This window comes from Salvelinus namaycush, chromosome 20, assembly GCF_016432855.1.
Source record: "Salvelinus namaycush isolate Seneca chromosome 20, SaNama_1.0, whole genome shotgun sequence".
In the NCBI taxonomy this organism is placed as follows: Eukaryota; Metazoa; Chordata; class Actinopteri; order Salmoniformes; family Salmonidae; genus Salvelinus; species Salvelinus namaycush.
The window spans coordinates 25,918,027-25,945,464 of record NC_052326.1 but is presented as its reverse complement, the minus strand read 5'-3'; the positions used below and the strand labels follow the sequence as shown (position 1 = coordinate 25,945,464).

The following is a 27,438-nucleotide window of genomic DNA, read 5'->3' as shown; positions in this document are numbered from 1 at the left end:
CCCGAGTTACACCAGGAACACACAATCCCTCCATCAGTGCTCAGGCTGTCCACAATAGGCTGAGAGAGGCTGGACTGAGGGCTTGTAGGCCTGTTGTAAGGCAGGTCCTCACCAGACATCACCGGCAACAACGTCGCCTATGGGCACAAACCCACCGTCGCTGGACCAGACAGGACTGGCAAAAATGCTCTTGTGAGGCATCTGTTTCTCAAAGTAGACATTCTAATGTACTTGTCCTCTTGCTCAGTTGTGCACCTGGGCCTCCCACTCCTCTTTCTATTCTGGTTAGAGGCAGTTTGCGCTGTTCTGTGAAGGGAGTACTACTCAGCGTTGTACGATATCTTTAGTTTCTTGGCAATTTCTCGCATGGATTTCCCGCTACCAAAACCTGCGGACTCTCCTTCACTGCAGCCGACGTGAGTAAAACATTTAAACGTGTTAACCCTCGCAAGGCTGCAGGCCCAGACGGCATCCCCAGCCGCGTCCTCAGAGCATGCGCAGACCAGCTGGCTGGTGTGTTTACGGACATATTCAATCAATCCTTATCCCAGTCTGCTGTTCCCACATGCTTCAAGAGGGCCACCATTGTTCCTGTTCCCAAGAAAGCTAAGGTAACGGAGCTAAACGACTACCGCCCCGTAGCACTCACTTCCGTCATCATGAAGTGCTTTGAGAGACTAGTCAAGGACCATATCACTTCCACCCTACCTGACACCCTAGACCCACTCCAATTTGCTTACCGCCCCAATAGATCCACAGACGATGCAATCGCAACCACACTGCCCTAACCCATCTGGACAAGAGGAATACCTGTGTGAGAATGCTGTTCATCGACTACAGCTCAGCATTTAACACCATAGTACCCTCCAAACTCGTCATCAAGCTCGAGACCCTGGTTCTCGACCCCGCCCTGTGCAACTGGGTATTGGACTTCCTGACGGGCCGCCCCCAGGTGGTGAGGGTAGGTAACAACATCTCCACCCCGCTGATCCTCAACACTGGGGCCCTACAAGGGTGCGTTCTGAGCCCTCTCCTGTACTCCCTGTTCACCCATGACTGTGTGGCCATGCACGCCTCCAACTCAATCATCAAGTTTGCGGACGACACTACAGTGGTAGGCTTGATTACCAACAACGACGAGACGGCCTACAGGGAGGAGGTGAGGGCCCTCGGAGTGTGGTTTCAGGAAAATAACCTCACACTCAACGTCAACAAAACAAAGGAGATGATTGTGGACTTCAGGAAACAGCAGAGGGAGCACCCCCCTATCCACATCGACGGGACAGTAGTGGAGAGGGTAGTAAGTTTTAAGTTCCTCGGCGTACACATCACGGACAAACTGAATTGGTCCACCCACACAGACAGCGTTGTGAAGAAGGCGCAGCAGCTTCTCTTCAACCTCAGGAGGCTGAAGAAATTCGTCTTGTCACCAAAAGCACTCAAAAACTTCATCAAGGACAACAACCACCCGAGCCACTGCCTGTTCACCCCGCTATCATCCAGAAGGTGAGGTCAGTAAAGGTGCATCAAAGCAGGGACCGAGAGACTGAAAAACAGCTTCTATCTCAAGGCCATCAGACTGTTAAACAGCCACCACTAACATCGAGTGGCTGCTGCCAACATACTGACTCAACTCCAGCTCACTTTAATAATGGAATTGATGGAAATTGATCAAAAATGTATCACTAGCCACTTTAAACAATGCCACTTAATATAATGTATATGTATATACTGTACTCTATATCATCTACTGCATCTTGCCATTTTTATGTAATACATGTATCACTAGCCACTTTAAACTATGCACTTTTATGTTTACATACCCTACATTACTCATCTCATATGTATATACTGTACTCGATACCATCTACTGCATCTTGCCTATGCCGTTCTGTACCATCACTCATTCATATATCTTTATGTACATATTCTTTATCCCTTTACACTTGTGTGCATAAGGTAGTAGTTGTGGAATTGTTAGGTTAGATTACTTGTTGGTTATTACTGCATTGTCGGAACTAGAAGCACAAGCATTTCGCTACACTCGCATTAACATCTGCTAACCATGTGTATGTGACAAATAAAATTTGATTTGATCCATTGTCCAACTGTTGCATTTATTAAAATCGTTTTAAAGACTTTTTAACAATTTCAATGACCATTGCTAGTGTGTGTTTGTGCTTCTGCGCGTACGTGTGTGTGTTCAGCCGATTGCCTCCTGGGGTGTTTGATGTAGTCTGCAGTGAGCTCTTTAACTCCTTGTTTCCATGGGGACACTGATTGCTAACAAAAGCGTGTGAGGATAGGGCTAAACAGAGGGAAATATTCTCTCTCGTCGCCCCCCTCCCCCATCTCTCTCTGTCTCCTCTCCCCCCCTCTTTCTCTGTTTCCTTCTCTTGTCTCCTCTCTCTCTGACAGATAGCTCATCCATTAATATTTATTCCTGCACCCACAGCCTTCCTTTTATTAGTAGATACACTTGTGTCTGCAAACACAGATACCATTTCTGGTGTACATGCACGCAAATGATGATGGAGATTTAGATGGTAGATTTTAGTTTAAATGAAAGTTAATTATTCATAGGCAGAAGGCAAGTATCTAACCAGCTCACTTAAGTGTTAGAAAAATAAGATGAAAAATATTGATTGGGCAAAAGAGCGATAGAGAAATGGAATAGAGATAGAGAGATCAACGAAGGCGAGAGAGAGGGAATTGGATGGAATGAAGTGGTGATAGATTAATGGTGGGAAAGATAGCTATGATGACATCTTAGTTTGATTAATACTTCTGCTATGAGTGGGCACAGAAGGAGAGAGCGAGAGGAGAAGAAATAAAGGGAGCAGGCTGATCATTTAAATATCAGTTACAGCAACCCTTTGATCTGTCTGCTTGTAATTGGGGTCAGTGCAGGTGAGACACGTGCACACACACACACACACACACACACACATACAAAGGTATAAGACAGCTTGTTTGGAAAAGGACAATCCAATAAGTGGACCACAAGATGTCAATACCGGTCTTTATGTAAGGCCATGTCCACAAAGAAGGAGAGTTAGTGAGTGTGAGTTAGTTTGTAGTTGTGTTTTTGTTGGTGTGAGGGTACAGGAGGAAGAAAACAGTGTTCACAATAATATTGTTCTTTATGATGAGAGGGTACAGAGACTTCAGCCTATGTGTATATTTAAAAGACTGTGTGTTATAGTCCTATCCTATCTAAATTGGGAGATAATATAGGACATCTGATGAAGTGAATAATGTATTAAAGGGCAGACTGAAAGGCTCTCACATGGCCAGGTAGGAAACTCAAACTCAAGACAGGAGCTGTCTGCTAACTGTTGGTTCCTCTCAGGGTTGCATTTCTAATGAAGCTTATTGTTGTAGGCTACTACGATGTTTTCTACCGATGGGGCATCCATTCTTCTCTAGCTGGCTCTGGTAAAATGTTGTATGACAGTGTTTGATGTGATGACCTGAACTAATTCAATTATTTCATTATGTTTATCTTTCCATCAGCATAAAAAAGTATTATTTAATATAGTGAAACTATACCCCTTGACTTTTTTGTTATAGCCTTATTCTAAAATTGACAAAAAAAAAATAAAATCCTCAGATATCTACACACAATACCTCATAATGCCAAAGCTAAAACAGGTTTTTAGAAATGTTTGCAAATGTATATATAAAAACAACAACTGAAATACCTTATTTACATAATTATTCAGACCCTTTGGTATGAGATTCGAAATTGTGCTCAGGTGCATCCTGTTTCCATTGATCATCCTTGAGATGTTTCTACAACTTGACTGGAGTCCACCTGTGGTAAATTCAATTGATTGGACATGATTTGGAAAGGCACACAACTGTCTATATAAGGTCCCACAGTTTACAGTGCATGTCAAAGCAAAGACCAAGCCATGAGGTCGAAGGAATTGTCCGTAGAGCGCCGAGACAGGATTGTGTCGAAACACAGATCTGGGGAAGAGTACCAAAAAATGTCTGCAGCGTTGAAGGTCCCCAAGAACACAGTGCCCTCCATCATTCTTAAATGGAACAAGTTTGGAACCACCAAGACTCTTCCTAGAACTGGCCAAACTGAGAAATCGGGGGAGAAGGGCCATGTTCAGGGAGGTGACCAAGAAGCCGATGGTCACTCTGACAGTGCTCTAGAGTTCCCCTGTGGAGATTGGAGAACCTTCTAGAAGGACAAACATCTCTGCAGCACTCAGTCAGGCCTTTATGGTAGAGTGGCCAGACGGAAGCCTCTCCTCAGCTCGCTTGGAGTTTGCCAAAAGGCACCTAAAGACTCTCAGAACATGAGAAACAAGTTTCTCTGGTCTGATGAAAGCAACAATGAACTCTTTGGCCTGAATGCCAAGAATCATGTCTGGAGGAAACCTGGCACCATCCCTAGGGTGAAGCATGGTGGTGGCAGCATCATGCTGTGGGGGTATTTTTCAGTGGCCTGGAGTGGGAGACTAGTCGGGATCGAGGCAAAGAAGAACGGAGCAAAGGACAGAGAGATCCTTGAGGAAAACCTGCTCCCGAGCGCTCAGGACCTCAAAGTGGGGCGAAGGTTCACCTTCCAACAGGACAACGACCCTAAGCACACAGGCAAGACACCGCAGGAGTGGCTTTGGGACAAATCTCTAAGTGTCATTGAGCGGCCCAGTCAGAGCCCAGACCGGAACCCGATCAAACATATCTGGAGACCTGAAAATAGCTGTGCAGCAACGCTCCCTATCCAACCTGACAGAGCTTGAGAGGATCTGCAGAGAAGAATAGAAGAAACTCCCCAAATACAGGTTTGCCAAGCTTGTAGCATCAGACGCAAGACTCAAGGCTGTAATTGCTGCCAAAGGTGCTTCAACAAAGTACTGAGTAAAGGGTCTGAATACTTATGGAAATGTGATATCATTTTGAAAAAAAATTAAAATCTACATAACAGTTTTTGCTTTGTCATTATGGGGTGTGTAGATTGATGAGGGAAAAAAACTATTTCATACATTTTAGAATAAGGCTGTAACATAACAAAATTTGGAAAAAGTCAAGGGGTCTGAATACTTCCCGAAGGCACTGTACACTAGGTTGCTGTATTAGATTGACTTAAAGATTAGACTGGCAGGCGGACGGGAGGCCTCCCTGGTACACACACGTTAGCCTGTAAGGTATGCTAATGAATTAATCTCTCTCAGACGTGACTAATTGACTTTTTTTGCTTACCTACTGAGACAGGCGACTGAAGGAGATATTATGTTGATAAAACTGCCTTAAGGATATACACCTATATATAGTCATTCTGATCTGCGAGCTGATTGTGTTTCTCTTTTTGTTTGCAATAAAGATCGATTAGAAACAATAAATACATGACCACTGTAAAGACAGCTGCTCTGATGCATGTGACAAGCTTTTTGTGTGTTCTGGTATTTCAGTGTCAGGAAATATGATTGAACTGTATCTTGATGTGAAAAAACATTCTTTGAGAGTCTAGGAAAGGTTGTGTTGCTGATGTTGTATCCCAACCTCATTAGGAGTTGAAAGGAATGTTAGGTTATGTGGTTAATCCTGGGAAAAATGTCAGCCAAGTCCCTCACTCCAAACATGGACAGAAAGTTGGACAGCATCGCTCTGATTCACTGTTGCAGAAATCAAAGATTATTTCATGAAATCTTTGTTCAGTTATTGTCTGAAAGAGGCCGTGGTGGAATAAGGGGTTGCGAAGGGTAGAATGTCTGGATTGACAGAGAGCCTAAAGAACACTATGAACACCAGAACAGAATGGTTAAAAGGTTCTCTTTCACTGCTGCAGGGCAGACTAGTGCCAGATGAGAGGATGGTTGTTGCTCTGACCCAGTGGCCTACAACAAGGGAGATTGGCTTGTATAAATGTGTCTTGAACACTGCTAATCCCCATCAGCCTCAGCTCCCAGCACCCCGTCTCACTCTTCCACCCCTCTGTCTTTCTCTCTCCCTCTCTGTCTTTCTCTCTCCCTCTCCTGTCCTCTCCTACACCTCTCTTTCTGCTTCTCCTCTCTTCTATCTCTCCACTCAAAGCTTTGTGTGTGTCCTAACCTCATCAAACTGCAGCCTTCCCTTAGCTGGAAATCAGTGATATACAGGCTGTGGGGACAGAGTGGGGCTGGTACAGAGATGACTGGGCTGGTGGTTTGATTACAAACGGATCAAAGAATGCCCTGATCCATTAATAAAAGGATGAATAAATTAATGCAGGGAGGGATGGAGGAGAAAGTAGTGTAAGATCTGGGATCATGACTTTGAGCTTCCCGTTTCTAAATATAGTCCCAATACGCTGTCATTCATTAGCAACGCTCATAACAGCAAGACCCACCGGATACAAGGAGGACAGAGGAGATGATTTGCTGGGCGTCATTGCCCAATACTGCCTGTCCAACACTGTCCAGTGCAAGGTAGTGTTAGAGGTCTTACCCTGAGTGTGTTGGATGTTGAGCTGGTTGATTTGCTCAGTGAACTCGTTTTCCTCGATGGTCTCGGTGCGAGGGACGGACAGAGAGAAACGTCGCTTAAAGTTCTTCATCTTGTTCATGGCGCTGAGAGAGAGAGAGAGAGAGAGAGAGAACAAGGCATACATGTATGTAAATGACTGGGTGTCGAACCCAGTTTTTTTGCTGTGTATCACTCCAGACCATGTAAGCCCACTGAGGTAAAAGTCATCCCAGCTTACAATTGGCTCATTCATCCCCCCTCCTCTCCCCTGTAACTATTCCCCAGATCGTTGCTGTAAATGAGAATGGGTTCTCAGTCAAATTACCTGGTAAAATAAGGGTTAAATAAATAACACAAGTTTTCAGATCCAAGGCAAAGTTACTCAAACAACACCATGTCCTTAACACTTTACAGGCTACGACCACATTATACGATTTGAACCACTAACCATAATCCCTGGGGTGAAAGAGCATAACGATCAGACTGTCTGGACAGAGGAAAGTGAATATGTAACTACGCTCTGCTGAACCAATGGTCTCTAACCTAACTGCATGGCACACCAAACAGAACAGCTCCCATGGCACACCAAACAGAACAGCTCCCGTTAGTGATTGGGTTGTGGTCTTTGGTTGAAGTCAGAAACAGAGAGACAGAGAGGCAGTCTCTGTGTGTGGTGCTCCCTGGCTGTTAAAAATGCTAACATTGGATCACTGATTGATGGAATAATGAGGCAGCGAAATAGCAGGAGAGCATTTAATCAATACAGTCACCTCTCTGTCATGGCCCAGACACTGCTTTGTCAATACATCACATATAACCCTCTCCCCCCACTCATTATATCGTTCTCTCACCTCTCACTCACTGAGCAGCAGTGCAGGTTGGTTGCTATGGTCTCCTACTTTCTAATTAGTTTCCTTTCAGACTGTGTGTGTGATGTCATTATTTTAAGACATGAGAGTAGGCAGAACTATGTTCCTCAGTTGTACACGTGTTCATGCATGCTTGTGCGTGCGTGTGTAACGGACATCACGCTGCTTGCTTAGAGTTCCACGTCCTCCTAATTTGGCTCACGCCGAGGCTTGAATCCAGGACCTCTGCATTTCTAGCACACGTGACCACCCTCCTGAAGCATCTTACCAGTCGGTGCCACTAAAAAATTTACAATTCGTCTGTGTCATTTCTTATTCCATTTTTCAATCATTTGAACTTGAAGATGCACACTTCCCTTTAAAGTGACAATCAGCAGTAGAAACAATATCAGCTCCTGTTTAGGTAAAAAGCTGAGGGATGGGCCTGGAGAAATGTAACCACCATCCATGATATCAACATCATAGTTCTGACCATGTTTTGAGGCTATATAGTGTTTGTTTACATTTACTTCATTTAAACATTGGAGCTTATATTTTGCTTATATTTTGGGTTCTGATGGGGTACAACAGTTGAACTAAGCTCATGAGAATAAGAATTCTGTTCATTGACTACAGCTCAGCATTCAACACCATAGTACCCTCCAAGCTCATCATCAAGCTGGAGGCCCTGGGTCTTAACCCCACCCTGTGCAACTGGGTCCAGGACTTTCTGACCGGCCACCCCAGGTGGTGCAGGTAGGAAACATCATCTCCACTTCGCTGACCCTCAACACTGGGGCCCCACAAGGGTGTGTGCTAAGTCCTCTCCTGTACTCCCTGTTCACCCACGACTGCGTGGCCATGCACACCTCCAACTCAATCATCAGGTTTGCAGATGACACAACATTAGTGGGCTTGATCACCAACAATGACGAGACAGCCTACAGGGAGGAGGTGAGGGCACTCGGAGTGTGGTGTCAGAAAAACAACCCCTCACTCTACGTCAAAGCAAAGGAGATGATTGTGGACTTCAGGAAACAGCAGAGGGAGCACTCCCCTATCCACATCAAAGGGACAGCAGTGGACGGTGGAAAGTTTTAAGTTCCTGGGCGTACACATCAGACAAAACTGAAATGGTCCACCCACACAGACAGTGTGGTGAAGAAGGCAAAACAGTGCCTCTTCAACCTCAGAAGGCTGAATAAATTTGGGTTGTTACCCAAAACCCTGACAAACTTTTACAGATGCACAATCGAGATCATCCTGTCGGGCTGTATCACAGCCTGGTACGGCAACTGCACCACCCTCAACCGCAAGGCTCTCCAGAGGATGGTGCGGTCTGCACAACGCATCACCGGGGGCAAACTACCTGCCCTCCAGGACACCTACAGCACCCGATGTCACAGGAAGGCCAAAAAGATCATCAAGGACAACAACCACCCGAGCGACTGTCTGTTCACCCCGCTATCATCCAGAAGGCGAGGCCAGTACAGGTGCATCAAAGCTGGGACCGAGAGATTGAAAAACAGGATCTATCTCAAGGCCATCAGACTGCTAAACAGCAATCACTAACACAGAGAGGCTGCAGCCTACATTGAGACCCAATTATTATTATTTTTTAAATTTATATTTCACCTTTATTTAACCAGGTAGGCAAGTTGAGAACAAGTTCTCATTTACAACTGCGACCTGGCCAAGATAAAGCAAAGCAGTTCGACACATACAGCAACACAGAGTTACACATGGAATAAACAAACACAGTCAATAATACAGTAGAAAAAGTCTATATACAGTGTGTGCAAATGAGGTAAGATAAGGGAGGTAAGGCAATAAATAGGCCATGGTGGCGAAATAATTACAATATACCAATTAAACACTGGAGTGATAGATGTGCAGAAGATGAATGTGCAAGTAGAGATACGGGGGTGCAAAGGACCAAGATAAATAAATAAATACAGTATGGGGATGAGGTAGTTGGATGGGCTATTTACAGATGGGCTATGTACAGGTGCAGTGATCTGTGAACTGCTCTGACAGCTTGTGCTTAAAGCTAGTGAGGGAGATATGAGTCTCCAGCTTCAGTGATTTTTGCAGTTCGTTCCAGTCATTGCCAGCAGAGAACTGGAAGGAGAGGCGGCCAAAGAAGGAATTGGCTTTGTGGTTGTCCAGTGAGATATACCTGCTGGAGGGCGTGCTACGGGTGGGTGCTGCTATGGTGATCAGTGAGCTGAGATAAGAAGGAGCTTTACCTAGCAAAGGCTTGTAGATGACCTGGAGCCAGTGGGTTTGGCAACGAATATTAAGCGAGGGCCAGCCAACGAGAGCATACAGGTCGCAGTGGTGGGTAGTATATGGGGCTTTGGTGACAAAACAGATGGCACTGTGATAGACTGCATTCAATTTGTTGAGTAGAGTGTTGGAGGCTATTTTGTAAATGACACCCCCGAAGTCGAGGATCGGTAGGATGGTCAGTTTTACAAGGGTATGTTTGGCAGCATGAGTGAAGAATGCTTTGCTGCGAAATAGGAAGCCAATTCTAGATTTAATTTTGGATTGGAGATGCTTAATGTGAGTCTGGAAGGAGAGTTTACAGTCTAGCCAGACACCTAGGTATTTGTAGTTGTCCACATATTCTAAGTCAGAACCGTCCAGAGTAGTGATGCTGGAAGGACGGGCAGCAATCGATTGAAGAGCATGCATTTCGTTTTAGTTGCATTTAAGAGCAGTTGGAGGCCACGGAAGGAGAGTTGTATGTCATTGAAGCTCATCTGGAGGTTAGTTAACACAGTGTCCAAAGAAGGGCCAGATGTATACAGAATGGTGTTGTCTGCGTAGAGGTGGATCAAAGAATCACCAGCAGAAAGAGAGACATCATTGATGTATACAGAGAAGAGAGTCGGCCCGAGAATTGAACCCTCTGGCACCCCCATAGAGACTGCCAGAGGTCCGGACAACAGGCCCTCCGATTTGACACACTGAACTCTATCAGAGAAGTAGTTGGTGAACCAGGCGAGGCAGTCATTTGAGAAACCAAGGCTGTCGAGTCTGCCAATAAGAATGTGGTGATTGACAGAGTCGAAAGCCTTGGCCAGGTCGATGAATACGGCTGCACAGTAATGTCTCTTATCAATGGCGGTTATGATATCGTTTACGACCTTGAGCGTGGCTGAGGTGCACCCATGACCAGCTCTGAAACCAGATTGCATAGCGGAGAAGGTACGGTGGGATTCGAAATGGTCAGTAATCTGTTTGTTAACTTGGCTTTCGAAGACCCTAGAAAGCCAGGATAGGATAGATATAGGTCTGTAGCATTTTGGGTCTAGAATGTCTCCCCCTTTGAAGAGGCGGATGATCGCGGCTTTCCAATCTTTGGGAATCTCAGACGATACGAAAGAGAGGTTGAACAGGCTAGTAATAGGGGTTGCAACAATTTCGGCAGATAATTTTAGAAAGAGAGGGTCCAGATTGTCTAGCCCGGCTGATTTGTAGGGGTCCAGATTTTGCAGCTCTTTCAGAACAACATTCCAATCACTGGACACTTTAATAAATGGATCACTAGTCACTTTAAACAATGCCACTTTAAATAATGCCACTTTAATAATGTTTACATATTACATTACTTATTTCACGTGCAGTATATACTGTATTTTATACCATCTATGCCGCTCGGCCATCGCTCATCCATATACTTACAGTTGAAGTCGGAAGTTTAAATGTATTTGGCTAAGGTGTATGTAAACACAGTTTTTCACAATTCCTGACATTTAATCCTAGTAAAAAAATCCCTGTTTTAGGCCAGTTAGGATCACCACTTTATTTTAAGAATGTGAAATGTCAGGATAATAGTAGAGAGAATTATTTATTTCAGCTTTTATTTCTTTCATCACATTCCCAGTGGGTCAGAAGTTTGCATACACTCAATTAGTATTTGGTAGCATTGCCTTTAAATTGTTTAAGCTTCCCACAATAAGTTGGGTGAACTTTGGCCCATTCCTCCTGACAGAGCTGGTGTAACTGAGTCAGGTTTGTAGGCCTCCTTGCTCGCACACACTTTTTCAGTTCTGCCCACACATTTGTTTTGGCCACTCCAATACCTTGACTTTGTTGTCCTTAAGCCATTTTGCCACAACTTTGGAAGTATGCTTGGGGTCATTGTCCATTTGGAAGACCCATTTGCGACCAAGCTTTAACTTCCTGACTGATGTCTTGAGATGTTGCTTCAATATATCCACATCATTTTCCTGCCTCATGATGCCATCTATTTTGTGAAGCGCACCAGTTCCTCCTGCAGCCAAGCACCTCCACAACATGATGCTGCCACCCCCGTTCTTCACGGTTGGGATGGTGTTCTACGGCTTGCAAGCTTCCCCCTTTTTCCTCCAAACATAACAATGGTCATTATGGCCAAACAGTTCTATTTTTGTTTCATCAGACCAGAGGACATTTCTCTAAAAAGTATGATCTTTGTCCCCATGTGCAGTTGCAAACCGTAGTCTGGCTATTTTACGGTGGTTTTGGAGCAGTGGCTTCTTCCTTGTTGAGCGGCCTCTCAGGTTATGTCGATATAGGACTCGTTTTACTGTGGATATAGATACTTTTGTACCTGTTTCCACCAGCATCTTCACAAGGTCCTTTGCTGCCGTTCTGGGATTGATTTGCACTTTTCGCAACAAAGTACATTCATCTCTAGGAGACAGAACGAGTCTCCTTCCTGAGCGGTATGATGGCTGCGTGGTCCCATGGTGTTTATACTTGCGTACTATTGTTTGTATAGATGAACGTGGTACCTTCAGGCGTTTGGAAATTTCTCCTAAGGATGAACCAGACTTGTGGAGGTCTACAATTTGTCAAGCAAAGAGGCACTGAGTTTGAAGGTAGGCCCTGAAATACATCCACAGGTACACCTCCAATTGACTCAAATTATGTCAATTAGCCTATCAGAAGCTTTTAAAGCCATGACATAATTTTCTGGAATTTTCCAAGCTGTTTAAAGGCACTGTCAACTTTGTGTATGTAAACTTCTGACCCACTGGAATTGTGATACAGTGAATTATAAGTGAAATAATCTGTCTGTAAACAATTGTTGGGAAAATTACTGTGTAATGCACAAAGTAGATGTCCTAACCGACTTGCCAGAACTATAGTTTGATGACAAGAAATTTGTGGAGTGGTTGAAAAACTAGTTTTAACCAATAAAATTGACCAATAAAATGTTATTTTATGAGTCATTTATAAATTATATTCTTTATGAATTTATGGGTATATGCCATTAATTTCTAAAAATAGATGTAGCAACTGGTGATTGCCCCTTTAAAAGCAACATCTGTTAGGCAGATGACCAGCAAACCTGGTGTTGCATTAAATCTTTCCCCTCAAAGGATGGGAGAGACAAGAGAATGATAGTTCTATGTCCTTTGGATTCAGCCTCTCGATTCATTGCTCTCCTTAGAGATCTGTATATAATGATGAGATGCTCATGTCTCCGTGCCCTAACAATGGGAGTCATTGTCCCAAAGGCGGGAAGACAGGCGACAAGCTTAGATCCAAAATAAGCCCATAGAAACACATTTGGCTTATTTTGCAAAGATTTGGGCAAGAGTGAAACATTTTGCTTCGCCTTTTCCTCTCTGCTCTGCTCTCCTCCCCTCTTTCTCTTTTCAACTCTCCAAAGCAGCTTAATTGTGTGTGTCATAACGTAAATATTTTGTATTTCTTACAGATCCTCATTAGTACCTGCCAAAGCAGCAGCTACTCTTCCTGGGGTCCGAAAAAGACTAAGGCAATTACATACAAAATCACACAACACATTATTACACACTACTTTACCACATATCTACAATACAAAATCAATATGACAATATAATAATGTACATGTGTGTAGAGTGTGTGTGTTTGCATGTGTGCCTGTATCTCTTCACAGTCCATACTGTTCCATAAATGGTAGTTTTATCAGTTTTTGAAATCTGATTTTACTGCTTGCATGAGTTACTTGATGTGGAATAGAGTTCCATGTAGTCATGGCTCTATGTAGTATTGTGAGTTTCCTATAGACTGTTTTGGACTTGGGAACTGTGAAGAGACCCCTGGTAGTATGTCTTGTGGGGTATGCATTAGAGGTCAACCGGTTATGATTTTTCAACGCCGATACCGATACCGATTATTGGAGGACCAAAAAGCCAAAACCGATTAAAAATCGGCCAATTTTTTATTTATAATAAGGACAATTACAACAATACTGAATGAACACTTATTTTAACTTAATAATACATCAATAAAATCAATTTAGCCTCAAATAAATAATGAAACATGTTCAATTTGGTTTAAATAATGCAAAAACAAAGTGTTGGAGAAGAAAGTAAAAGTGCAATATGTGCCATGTAAGAAAGCTAACGTTTAAGTTCCTTGCTCAGAACATGAGAACATATGAAAGCTGGTGGTTCCTTTTAACAAGAGTCTTCAATATTCCCAGGTAAGAAGTTTTAGGTTGTAGTTATTATAGGAATTATAGGACTATTTCTCTCTATACCATTTGTATTTCATTAACCTTTGACTATTGGATGTTCTTATAGGCACTTTAGTATTGCCAGTGTAACAGTATAGCTTCCGTCCCTCTCCTCGCTCCTCCCTGGGCTCGAACCAGGAACACAACGACAACAGCCACCCTCGAAGCAGCGTTACCCATGCAGAGCAAGGGGAATAACCACTCCAAGTCTTGGAGCGAGTGACGTTTGAAACGCTATTAGCGCGCACCCCGCTAACTAGCTAGCCATTTCACATCGGTTACACCAGCCTAATCTCGGGAGTTGATAGGCTTGAAGTCATAAACAACGCTGTGCTTGCGAAGAGCTGCTAGCAAAACGCAGGAAAGTGCTGTTTGAATGAATGCTTACGAGCATGCTGCTGCCTACCACTGCTCAGTCAGACTGCTCTATCAAATCATAGACTTAATTATAACATAATAACACACAGAAATACGAGCCGTAGGTCATTAATATGGTCGAATCCGGAAACAAGACGTTTATTCTTTCAGTGAAATACGGAACCGTTCCGTGTTTTATCTAAGGGGTGGCATCCTTTAGTCTAAATATTCCTGTTACATTGTACAACCTTCAATGTTATGTCATAATTACGTAAAATTCTGGCAAATTAGGCGGCCCAAACTGTTGCATATACACTGACTCTGCGTGCAATGAACGCAAGAGAAGTGACACAATTTCACCTGGTTAATATTGCCTGCTAACCTGGATTTCTTGTAGCTAAATATGCAGGTTTAAAAATATATACTTCTGTGTATTGATTTTAAGAAAGGCATTGATGTTCATGGTTAGGTACACATTGGAGCAACGATACGCACTGCATCGATTATATGCAACGCAGGACACGCTAGATAAACTAGTAATATCATCAACCATGTGTAGTTAACTAGTGATTATGATTGATTGATTGATTGTTTTTTATAAGATAAGTTTAATGCTAGCAAGCAACTTACCTTGGCTTACTGCATTCGCGTAACAGGCAGTCTCCTCGTGGAGTGCAATGAGAGGCAGGTGGTTAGAGTGTTGGACTAGTTAACTGTAAGGTTGCAAGATTGAATCCCCCGAGCTGACAAGGTAAAAATCTGTCGTTCTGCCCCTGAACGAGGCAGTTAACCCACCGTTCCTAGGCCGTCATTGAAAATAAGAATGTGTTCTTAATTAACTGACTTGCCTAGTTAAATAAAGATTAAATAAAGGTGTAAAAAAATACCGATTTCCAATTGTTATGAAAACTTGAAATCGGCCCTAATTAAATCAGCCATTCCGATTAATCAGTCGACCTCTAGTATGCATGGTTGTCTGAGTTGTAGTCATTTAAACAGACAGCTCGATGCTTTCAACATGTCAATACCTCTCAGAAAGACAAGTAGTGATGCAGTCAGTCTCTCCTCTACTTTGACCCAGGAGAGATTGACATGCATATTATTGATGTTAGCTCTCCGTGTACATTTAAGGGCCATGCTGCTCTGTTCTGGGCCAACTGTAGTTTGCTTGTCCCTTTTTGTGGCACTTGACCATATGACTGAGCAGTAGTTCAGGTGTGACAAACCTAGGGCCTGTAGGACTTGTTTTGTTGATAGCGATACGGAGAGACCTCTCCCCATCTTAGCTACCGTTGCAACAATATGGTTTTGACCATGACAGTTTGCAATTCAGGGTTACATCAAGCAGTTTCGTCTCCTCAACATGCTTGATTTCCACATTGGTCATTACACGATTTAGTTGAGGTTTAGGGTTTAGTGAATGATATGTCCCAAATACAATGCTTTTAGTTTTTGAAATATTTAGGACTATCTTATTTCTTGCCACACATTCTAAAACTGACTGCAGCTCTTTGTTAAGCGTTGCAGTAATTTTATTTGCTGTAGTAGCTGACGTATGTAGTGTTGAGTCATCAGCATACAAAGTGTTCCTGAGCACAGAGTAAGTTGTGTGTTGTCAGGGAAGTGTTACCAATGGTGGTGTGCTCCATGTATCTTGTTTACAGACAACATATCCCTCTGTTTGGAGCAGGGTGCATTCTGGGAGCTCTATGCTCTGAGCCAATAGGATGGCTTTAACACTGTCAAAGAACATGGTGTCAGGCTCAGTAAATGTACAGTATGACTGTATGTGTGTGTGTGTGTGTGTGTGTGTGTGTGTGTGTGTGTGGGGGGGGGGGGGTCAATGCAGGATACACAACTACAGAAGACCAGAAGATACAGAGAGCAAAGAAGATTGAGAAAAATAAGTTATGAGTGTTCCATGTTCAACACATGAAGGCTCAGTGGGGTTTGGTGTATTTGATTGGGAACACGACCCCCTCCCACCACCACACAGAGAGATAATGAGACGATTAACACACACACAATCAGAGGGCATCTGGTCATGTAGGGGTGCCAGCAAGGCTCAGTCCCACCATTCATTCCCTCTGATCAGTCCTGGACACAGATAGCCTTAATGGTGCATCTTTCTCCTGAGAGAGAGAGAGAGAGAGAGAGAACTAATGTTCTCTCTGCTCCACTCCAGCAATACTCTCTCCTGTAAAGTTTAGAAGGCATTAGAAGAGTTATAAAGGGAAAGTTGAGTCTATTAGCTGCTTGTTGTGTTTATCACTTCTGTCTTAATTGAATGAATCTATTTGAACTATTGTTCAAATAGTCTTTCTAGCAAAAAGGACTTCCATAATAACTCCTGTCATATACTGTAAATCCACAACCCAAATGTCTGTAGAAATCAACCATTGTCCTGGATTAAACTTCTCTCAAGAATACAGCCTACTGATAGATAGATTGTGTTGCTTGTTCACTTTGGCTTCGTGGGTTTATGCAGGTCAGTGCACATCAGGAACATGACACACACACAAACTCTCCAGCCCACAGAAATATCCCAAAACCACATGAAATAGGCTGAAATGTGTGTCTGGGCTCAATGGTAGGAAAATCCATTACAGTAGGAAGCAGTCTAATCTGACCAGTGTGATTTTCCAATCAGACCTCTGGACCTGGCAGGTCACCAGAGACGAGACAGCAGTCACAAACACACAGATATTTCAATGGAAAAAGAAAGGATGAGAACATTGAAAAAAACATTCAAAGTACCATGGCAAATATGCATCACAATCCTGAATATCAATACCTTGCCCTGGACATGGTTTGATGGATTTTAAAAAGGAAGTTGTGGAAAGCAGATGAGCATGCAGTAAGAATGGCACATGATGTGAGGAGAGGTGGATGTGAGAGGAAGAGAAAGAAAGATTGAGCTGGTGTTTATTTTGTAAAAATGGATTTAAGGAAGAACAATGAATGAGTGTGGCTTTGTACTGTGCAGACTTTGTTACTGCTCAGTAGTGAGGCCAACTCTGGGCCTGTGGTCATATTACCTCTCGCCCCAACAGTTCACACGCACCGAAAGACTGCTCATTCAAGCGCTGCCTGTGTAACCGGCGGTAGCTCTCCAAAACACACACACACACACACACACACACATTGCACATGCGCGCCTTTTCATCCACACAAACTCGTTGTCTACGAATACACACAACACAAACACTCTGTCTCTACACACATCCGACAACATTCTCCTAGAGAGAATGTCCCAACAGGACTGCAGACAGAAGGCACACACAGGAACATTGAACATCTGTCCCCCACATACCGGAGTACAGAAGCACATATGCACCATTGCACACAAGCAGGTACACGCACAAGCAAACTCACATTCAAACACAGCCGTTGACCGATCCAGTGCAAAGTTTGTTATTTCCAGGTACAAGAGAACAAAAGCCAAGCTACTCTCAAGATAGGAAACAATCCATTATACACAAAGAAAACAGAATTGGAAGCACATATGTTCTTCAGTGAAATGTTAGGGCTGTAAAGGGCTGTTGTGGTAATTGTGTGTGAGTGACTGCAGATAATATAAGTACAGTACAGTGGTGAAGGACTGTTGTTTTTCCTCCGGTCATGTACCAAAGGGACTGTTGTCGTGTTCAACATTACAATCACACGTCTCATGGACTCAGACACGCCATGCATGGTGGGAGTTTTCCCCTGCTCTGTCCCTCCTCCATCCATCCCTCTCTCCTCATCTGTGGTGAGACAATAATAAAGATAACCTTTTGTATTTTTCCTCACCAGCAGCAGAGAGATGATTCGTAAGACAACAAATGCTCCTTTCTTTGGGCTCTCTCTTGTCTCCCCTCTCGGTCTCTCCCTCTTCGGTGTGTGTGTGTGTGTGTGTGTCTGGTGTGTGCATCTCTCTCGCTCTCTCTCTGAACAGAAGGCCAACTGTACATCATGGGCCTAAGTGAAAAACAAATATCTCACTCTGCTGGGTCAACATTAGAGTGCTCCATTGTGTTCCAGGCTTGGCCATGCAGCTTTATGTAATAGGACATTTATGTTACGCATTCTTATCTTGTTTGGTCATTTTCTTTTTGGTTATAGTCATAATATGACATTGTGCTTGCAATTACAAAGTCTTTGTGTGCACTCAGTGTTTGCAAGTGTATATTGTAAAAAAAGTGTGTGTGTGTGTGTGTGTATGCTTGTTAATGTGCTTATGCAGGTGCATGTGATGTGATTGTACCTGGAACATCAGATGTCGACCTTGGCTGTGTTGAACTAAGTGTGCTGGAGAGTGTATGACTGCAGAGTGTCAATTACTATGTACTGTACTCACTCACACAGGTGTTTTTGGCATATATACAGAAAACAGAGCAGGCTGGACACTTTCCTCTGTCTGTATTTACAGTAAACACCCCTGCACTGTTATTGAATGATAATGTCTGTTTTGTCTCTACACATAACCTTTGGAAGGTATCTCAGTGAGCTAGATATCTAAAGGAAGAGTGGAGAATCAGGACATATTTAATCTGCTGCTGAGGTCAAGTTATGGTTAAGATAAATGTTATTTACATCATGTACAGTCATAGCTGCAGGAAGTAGGGGGAAAAAATCATTAAAGTAGTGCACTGGGTCTTTAATAGTCCTGTATAAACGGAACCACACGCCGACAAAACACACACGCACTACCCTCTGTAGTGCCTTGCAGTCAGAGGCAGAGCAGTTGCCATACCAGGCCATACCATACAACCAGTCAGGATGCTCTCGATGGTGCAGCTGTAGAACTTTTTGAGGACCCATGCCAAATCTTTGTAGTCTCCTGAGGGGGAATAGGCTTTGTCGTGCCCTCTTTACAGCTGTCTTGGTGTGTTTGGACCATGATAGTTTGTTGGTGATGTGGACACCAAGGAACTTGAAGCTCTCAACCTGCTCCACTACAGCCCCGTCGATGAGAATGGGGGTGTGCTCGGTCCTCCTTTTCCTGTAGTCCACAATCATCTCCTTTGTCTTGATCACGTTGAGGGAAGAGGTTGTTATCTTGGCACCACACGGCGAGGTCTCTGACCTCCTCCCTATAGGCTGTCTCGTTGCTGTCGGTGATCAGGCCTTCCACTGTTGCGTGATCGGCAAACTTTATGATGTTGGAGTCGTGCCTGGCCATGCAGTCATGAATGAACATGAAGTACAGGAGGGGACTGAGCAAGCACCCCTGGGGGGCCTCCGTGTTGAGGATCAGCGTGGCGGATGTGTTATTACCTACCCTTACCACCTGGGGGCGTCCCGTCACGAAGTCCAGGATCCACTTGTAGAGGGAAGTGCTCAGTCACTGGGTCCTTAGCTTAGTGATGAGATTTGAGGTCACTATGGTGTTGAACGCTGAGCTGTAGTCAATGAATAGCATTCTCATATAGGTGTTCCTTCTGTCCAGGTGGGAAAGGGCAGTGTGGAGTGCAATAGAGATTGCCTCATCTGTGGATCTGTTGGGGCGGTATGCAAATTGGAGTGGGTCTAGGGTTTCTGGGATAATGGTGTTGATGAGAGCCATGACCAGCCTTTCAAAGCACTTCATGGCTACAGACGTGAGTGCTACGGGTCGGTAGTCATTTAGGCACGTTACCTTAGTGTTCTTGGGCACAGGGACTATGGTGGTCTGCTTGAAACATGTTGGTATTACAAACTCAGTCAGGGGCAGGTTGAAAATGTCTGTGAAGACACTTGTCAGTTGGTAAGCGCATGCTCGGAGTACACGTCCTGGTAATCCGTCTCGCCCTGCGGCCTTGTGAATGTTGACCTGTTTAAAGGTCTTCCCTTTGTAGTCTGTAATAGTTTGCAAGCCCTGCCACATCTGACGAGTGTCTGAGCCGGTGGAGTACGATTCAATCTTAGTCATGTATTGATGCTTTGCCTGATTGATGGTTCGTCGGAGGGCACAGCGGAATTTCTTATAAGCTTCGGGGTTAGAGTCCCGCTCATTGAAAGCTGCAGCCTGTAATCAATGGCTTCTGGTTGGGGTATGAACGTACAGTCACTGTGGGGACGACATCGTCTTATGCATTTGTTGATGAAGCCAGTGACTGATGCCATCGGAAGAATCCCGGAACATATTCCAGTCTGTGCTAGCAAAACAGTCCTTTAGCTTCTGCTTCATCTGACGACTTTTTTATTGAACGAGTCACTGGTGCTTCCTGCTTTAGTTTTTTCTTGTAAGCAGGAATCAGGAGGATAGAATTATGGTCAGATTTGCCAAATGGAGGGTGAAGGAGAGCTTTGTACGCGTCTCTGTGTGTGGAGTAAAGGTGGTCTAGAGTTTTTCCCCTCTGGTTTCACATTTAACATGCTGGAAGAAATGAGGTAAAACGGATTTAAGCTTCCCTGCATTAAAGTCCCCGGCCACTAGGAGCGTTGCTCTGGATGAGTGTTTTCCTGTTTGCTTATGGCCGTCTACATCTCATTGAGTGTGGTCTTAGTGCCAGCATCGGTTTGTGGTGGTAAATAGACAGCTACGAACAATATAGATGAAAACTCTCTTGGTAAATAGTGTGGTCTACAGCTTATCATGAAATACTCTACCTCAGGTGAGCAAAACCGTCATTAGATTTTGTGCACCAGCTGTTGTTTACAAATATACATAGACCGCCACCCCTTGTCTTACTAGAGGCAGCTGTTCTATCCTGCCGATAGAGTAAAACCCGCCAGCTGTAAGTTATTCATGTCGTCGTTCAGCCACGACTCGGTGAAACATAAGATATTCGTTTTTTATGTCCCGTTGGTAGAATTATACGTGATCATAGTTTGTCTATTTTATTATCCAGTGATTGTACGTTGGCTAATAGGACCAATGGTAAAGGCAGATTACCCACTCGCCGTCAGATCCTTACAAGGCACCCTGACCTACGTCCCCGATATCTCCGTCTCGTTCTCCTGCGAATGACGGAGATGAGGGCCTTTTCGGGTGTGTGAAAAAAATACTTTGTGTCCGACTCGTAAAATAAAAAAATCTTCTTCCAGTACGAGGTGAGTAAATCGCTGTCCTGATATCTAGAAGCTCTTTTTGGTCATAAGAGACGGTGGCAGAAACATCATGTACAAAATCAGTTACAAATAATGTGAAAAAACACACACACAATAGCACAATCACCATTAATACTAGTCCCGTGCGAATCGCCATCCCTGTGTTTTGAGAAAAATGTCTGAGTTTGACAGGTGTTGGTCACAGTTTGAGCAAGAAAACAATAACTGATTCGATAAATTGAACGTTCTGAGCATAGCCTATATATTGTTGTATGTCCTACGTGGAGTTGATCAGCCATCTCCTGTTGCTTTACCACAGTTGTTGGCTAACGGTAGCTAGCTACTGTACTGTAGTTCGATCAATGATCCTGGACCCCTGTCAACTACTCGTTGTTTGGAGGCGTGGAAAGAAGGCCACAACAATATTCACTCTTTGGGCGTTTTATTACCAACTTGTAAATAATATAATGCACTAGACCAACTAGCTCCAACACAAGAACTAGCTTGGTTCCATGCTGGGGAAATACATCTAGACACTTAAACCAGTGCGCAACAAATATAGCTGAATAACTCTCACATGATTGGCTGGTAAGCCATCACTCATACAATAACTATGTAGGCAGGATCTTCACTTACAACATCAGCCCCTCCAGCAGTGCCGAGTCCCTTGGGCACCCATAATAATTAACAATTTTCCCCACTATGAACAAACATACTGGTAAAAGTTAAATGCAAAGTTAAATGCATTTCAAACATTTGAGTGTCATCAGTAGTAACAGCAAACAAGGTAAGTATCTCTTTTCTCTCTTTTTTTACTGAACAAGTGACTACCTTGTTCAGTAAACTAAAGGTGAGTGTTAATGTCCTTTTCACAACTTCACTTTTCAGGATGACAGTAACAGTTCCCTTTCACTGAAAAACATCAGTAACTAGAGTCAATATTTGCTTGTTTGCTTGTTTTTTTTCAATGTGTCAGTCCTGATAATGAGCTGGCAAGTGCACTACTCACTCTGTGTTTTATTCTTGGCTGGTGGTGTTTGTGTTTTCTTCAGTATGCGGCGACACTCCTCAGTCATTTTCACTCTGTTCCACAGCTGTGGTAATTGGGTCTTGGTTGTCAGGGGTGTCTAGGCTTTGTGTGGGTTCAGTTGAGGTACTCCGGTGTTGTATGGTGACCTGATGTCTGAGTCGTTTCATCCACCCTGGAATCACCTCCCCAGTGTATGGAGACAGGCGGTCATGTTGGAGGACCTTCTTTCCTCGCAGACCACTGATTTCGTACAGGACTATTCCAAAACATGCACTGATGACAAAGGGGCCTTTCCTATGGTGCTTTTAGCTTAGGGCTTAGTCCTTTCTTTTTGGTGCTGTCCCGCATGTACACCAAGTCTCCCAGTTGGTAGGTTCTCTCCTTAGCACGTAGGTCATATGCTTTCTTCTGCCGGACCTGTGCTGCGCGAAGATGCTGCCGGGCATCTTCATGGGTCTCCTTCAGCTGTGTTTGAAGGTCATCCACAAAGGTAGGTATGTCTCTGTTTGTTTTGCAGTTCTGCTGTGCGAAGCCAGATGTCCTGCGGTTGATTTAGCTCTGCCCATCATCATTCTGTTGGGTGGGAACCCCGTTGTGGAGTGTCGGATGCTGCAGTAGGCAGTACTGAGTAGGGGTAAGTGCTGGTCCCAGTTCTTTTTATTCTCATCAACATAGAGGCGGTTCATCTGCAAGAGCGTGCGATTAAAGCGCTCTACCATTTGAGGATGGATGGTAAGGTGTGGTCCTTGTTTTTGTTATCTGTAGTAGGCGGCACACTTCCTGGACCAGAAAGCTTTGGAAGTTTATTCCTTGATCTGTGTGGAGTTCGAGGGGACTACCGAAACGAGCAATGAACTCCATGACCAGGGCATTTGCTGTGCTCTCTCTACCTTGGTCTGGGTAGGCCTCAACCCAGCGTGTAAATTGATCAACCTCATTTACTTAGACTGGGATCTGAAGGCTTGGGACTCGGCTAGTAGCTCGCCCTATACTCGGGACTTGTTCATGGTGGTGAGATCTAGAGTTGAGTGTCTGCCTGGAGTTCTGGATGGGGTTGGGCTAGGAAACCTTGAGCATTGTCTTCCGAAATGCCCCTCCCCACACTGGAAGTCGGTGGCTTTGGCACCTTTGTTTGGGCTTGGGGACTGGAATGTGACTCTGCCTTGGCCGGACCTCCTTAGGAGGAGTCGAGCCCTGTGCCTTGATTTGCTGTCACGGCCAACAGTTGCCTTTAAGTTGTGCTCATGCACCTCCACGAGTTGCTGCGCTTGAGCCAGGGTCACAGTTTATCACCTCGTATGCCACCTTTTGTTTTTTGAGTCCTTTAACTTCTTATGGATGGGGGGCAGTATTGAGTAGCTTGGATATGCAGATATGCATATTATTAGTAGATTTGGATAGAAAACACTCTGAAGTTTCTAAAACTGTTTGAATGATGTCTGTGAGTATAACAGAACTCATATGGCAGGCAAAAACCTGAGAAGAAAATCCAACCAGGAAGTGGGAAATCTGAGGTTTGTAGGTTAAGTCTTTGCCTATTCAATATACAGTGGAAGTTTGGTCCAATTGCACTTCCTAAGGCTTCCACTAGATGTCAACAGTCTTTAGAACCTTGTTTCAGGCTTCTACTGTGAAGGGGAAGCGAATAAGAGCTGTTTGAGTCAGGGGTCTGGCAGAATGCCATGAGCTAAGTCATGCGCGCAGCCGTGAGAGCTATCTGCGTTCCTTTTCATTTCTAAAGACAAAGGAATTGTCCGGTTGGAATATTATTGAAGATTTATGTTAAAAACATCCTAAAGATTGATTCTATACATCATTTGACATGTTTCTACGAACTGTAATATAACTTTTTGGACTTTATCTGGACTAAGTGTGCCTGCGCCTTATGAATTTGGATTTGTGAACTAAACGCGCGAACAAAAAGGAGGTATTTGGACATAAATGATGGACTTTATCGAACAAAACAAACATTTATTGTGGAACTGGGATTCCTGGGAGTGCATTCTGATGAAGATCAAAGGTAAGTGAATATTTATAATGCTATTTCTGACTTCTGTTGACTCCACAACATGGCGGGTATCTGTATGGCTTGTTTTGGTGTCTGATCGCTGTACTCAGATTATTGCATGGTGTGCTTTTTCCGTAAAGCTTTTTTGAAATCTGACACAGCGGTTGCATTAAGGAGAAGTATATCTTTAAGGAAAGCTTCAGTGGCAAGCTGATCCTGAAGCACCAAGCTAACCCCAGGATAGGCAAGACAAACCAGGCAATTGACCTCCTCTGCAAACTCAGCAGATGTTTCCATCCCCTGCCTAATCTCACCCTGCTTCCTCCTCACAGTCGTGGGTGGTTCCTTCTGACCAAACCTGGTCTGCAGGTGCACGACCAGCTGGTCGTTGTCCTCCCTAACGTACTGTGGGAGGGAGCACACAAAACAGATGGAATGACCCCTCAGGCACTCGTGCAGCCTGTCAAGTTTCTCTGAGTTCCAGTAGTATTTCTGTGCTAGACATTCAAAAGGAATTATGAATGACCCCCAATCCTCCTTCCCCTCAAACATAGCCAACTTGGTCTTCGGACCATCACCTTCATAGAAGCGGCCCTCCCTATTAAAGTCAGTACTCATGGGGGTGCTGTGCATGGGCCTGTGCCTCTCCTCTGTGTTTCCTTCCCCTACCGGATGACTGGCCACAGAAGATCTGGACGTGGGCCTATTGGCACTTTCAGGGGCGTGTCCAGATATGTCATGTTCGAAGGCCATGGGAGAATTCTGTACAAGCCTATAACCAGTTTCCCTCGGTCTGACAGTGGTTGGGGGACCTGAGCTGTGGGCATACTGGTCAATGACATGACGTTCTGCTGCAAAGGGCGATGTGTTTGATGGGGCCCCATTGAAAAAGAGACCAGATGCAGAACCATGATAAGTGAGGTTAGGCGGAGCAGACTCACATGAGCTTAGGATGACGTCTATCTTCCTGTCGATCCTCTTCTCCAGTTGGTCACATCTCTTCTCTGATTTGTCAATTAGCTGCTGCTGGCCCTCGCTTAGCTGCCGCTAAGTTGGAGAACAGCACATACCTTTAAAATTACACTGTGATTATGAAAAATACTGTATATACTGAGCTAGAAAAGGAAAAGCTATATCTCAATCTGTATCCTGATGCACTGGCTCCATGCACTGACAGCGTCCTGCCACAGTGTTGAGTTGATTTTATTTTTACAGGGACAGTGCACATTAATCAACGTTTCAGTAAAAGTGCCGGTTTTAGCCAGCTGGCTAATTTTCAACCGCAGTCCCTGGGCAGGTTATTAAAAACAATTACAATATAGACAATCATTGAGCAGTGAGGACACGCAGAGCAACATAGGACAAGCAAGACATAGCATACAGACAGAGCAACATAGAACAAAAAGCAGCAAGACAAAATTCATAAAAGCAACAAAGTGTTTTCACACCTCACAAGCTACAGACAACAGACAACATGGAATGCGGCAATACACAGCTAGGGATTATGTTCACAAATCTGATTGACCTTTAGCCATGTCTTCATGCATTTTGTGAAAGTGTGATATGTGGTGCAGTTATGTGTGTCTGATGGCAGTGTATTCCAGACATGGGAAGCTCTCACAGAGAAAGCGGATTTACTAAAGGTGCTTTTCCTTAAGGGAACTATACAGTCACCTCTCATGGCAGACGTTGTGGATCTGCTGCCATATGTTTGGGTTTTCTGTTTAACAAAAATACTGAGTGGAGGGGGAGCCAGGCCATTTAGGATCTTGAATACAAGACATGCGTCGGTGTATTGCACAAGATTTTCCCAACTCAGGAGCTCATGCTTTCTGAGGATGTAACAGTGATGATGGCTATTGGGCTTCCTATCAAGCACTTTGAGAGCCTGTTTGTAGACAGACTGAATAGGTTTTAATGTTGTACAGCAAGCTTGGGCCCAACTAGTCAAGCAGTATGTTAAGTGGGGGAGTATCATAGATTTGAAGTACAGTTTTGCTACCTCTGTAGTCAAACAATTTTGTATAAATCGGAAATTAGCTAGGTTGAATTTGGTTATTTGAATTACCTTTTTCACATGCTTTTTAAAAGAGAGGTTGGAATCAAGTATGATGCCAAGGTACTTAAAATAAGATACCACCTGGAGCTTCTCCCCTGACACATAGACATCTGTCTCAGTAGCATCTGTTGCCATCTTTGTGAAGAACATGCAGTTTTTTTCACATTGAGATGCAAACACGAGTCACTTAGCCACTTTGTAACCTGGACCATTACAGTAGTGAGTTCTTGTGCAGCTTGTTGTTTGCTCTTTGCATGCACATATATCACTGTATCATCTGCATACATTTGAACTTCAGACCCAGTACAGACAGAAGGCAGATCATTAATGTACAGGCTGAACAGGAGGGGCCCCAGTATTGACCCTTGGGGCACGTCCACATCATAGCTAAGAGTGGGCGACAGCTCATTGCTCACTGTGACACACTGAGTTCTGCCTTCAAGGTATGATTTCATCCATCTCAAGGCATCGGGGGAAAAGTTGAACTTGGACAATTTTGTGATGAGAATCTCATGGTTAACAGTATCAAAAGCCTTCCTTAGGTCCAGAAACACAGCCCCAACAACGCCCCTTTTGTCCATCTTGGACTTAACATTTTCCAGAAGAAAGCAGTTGGCCGTTTCTGTGGAGTGTTTCGCTCTGAAGCCAAACTGCATGGAGTGTAATGTGAAGGGGCTGTTGTTGAGGTGGGCAATCAGTTGTTCTGCTACACACTTTTCAACAACCTTTGACACCATAGGTAGTATACTAATGGGCCTGTAGTTACTCACCTCAGCAGGGTCGCCCGATTTAAAGATGGCCGTTATTATGGCCGACTTCCATGCCCTTGGAAACACCCCGAGACCAATAGATGTGTTGGTGACCTTAGTAATGGGGCCAATGAGTGACTCCTTGTAGTTTTTAAGAAAGGTAGAGTCCAGCCCAAACACATCTTTGGCTTTAGAGTTCTTTAGTGAGCTAATCACCTTGTTCACCTTTGACTCAGAAACCTCCCTTATGATGAAGACATGTTGAGTGTCATTTACTAGCACTGAGCCCAAGAAACCAGTGGAGGGGTTCTGTGTCAGTACCCTGACAGAGTCAATAAAGTAGGAATTGAAGGCTATTGTTATTTCGACTGCATCCTGTGTTAGATTGTTATTCACCATGATTTCT

At 44.0% G+C, this 27,438-nt stretch overlaps 1 protein-coding gene across 3 annotated transcripts in view; it reads right to left on the bottom strand.

Annotated features, from left to right (window-relative positions):
* Positions 1-27,438, bottom strand: part of cdk18 (cyclin dependent kinase 18) — a 57,663-nt gene that overhangs the window by 13,106 nt on the left and 17,119 nt on the right. For all 3 annotated transcript variants that reach the window (XM_039015928.1, XM_039015929.1, XM_039015930.1), the window contains exon 2: positions 6,448-6,569. In XM_039015928.1, the coding sequence (XP_038871856.1) occupies positions 6,448-6,565 (118 nt within the window). In that variant the 5' untranslated portion in view covers positions 6,566-6,569. The remainder of the gene's footprint in view (positions 1-6,447; positions 6,570-27,438) is intronic.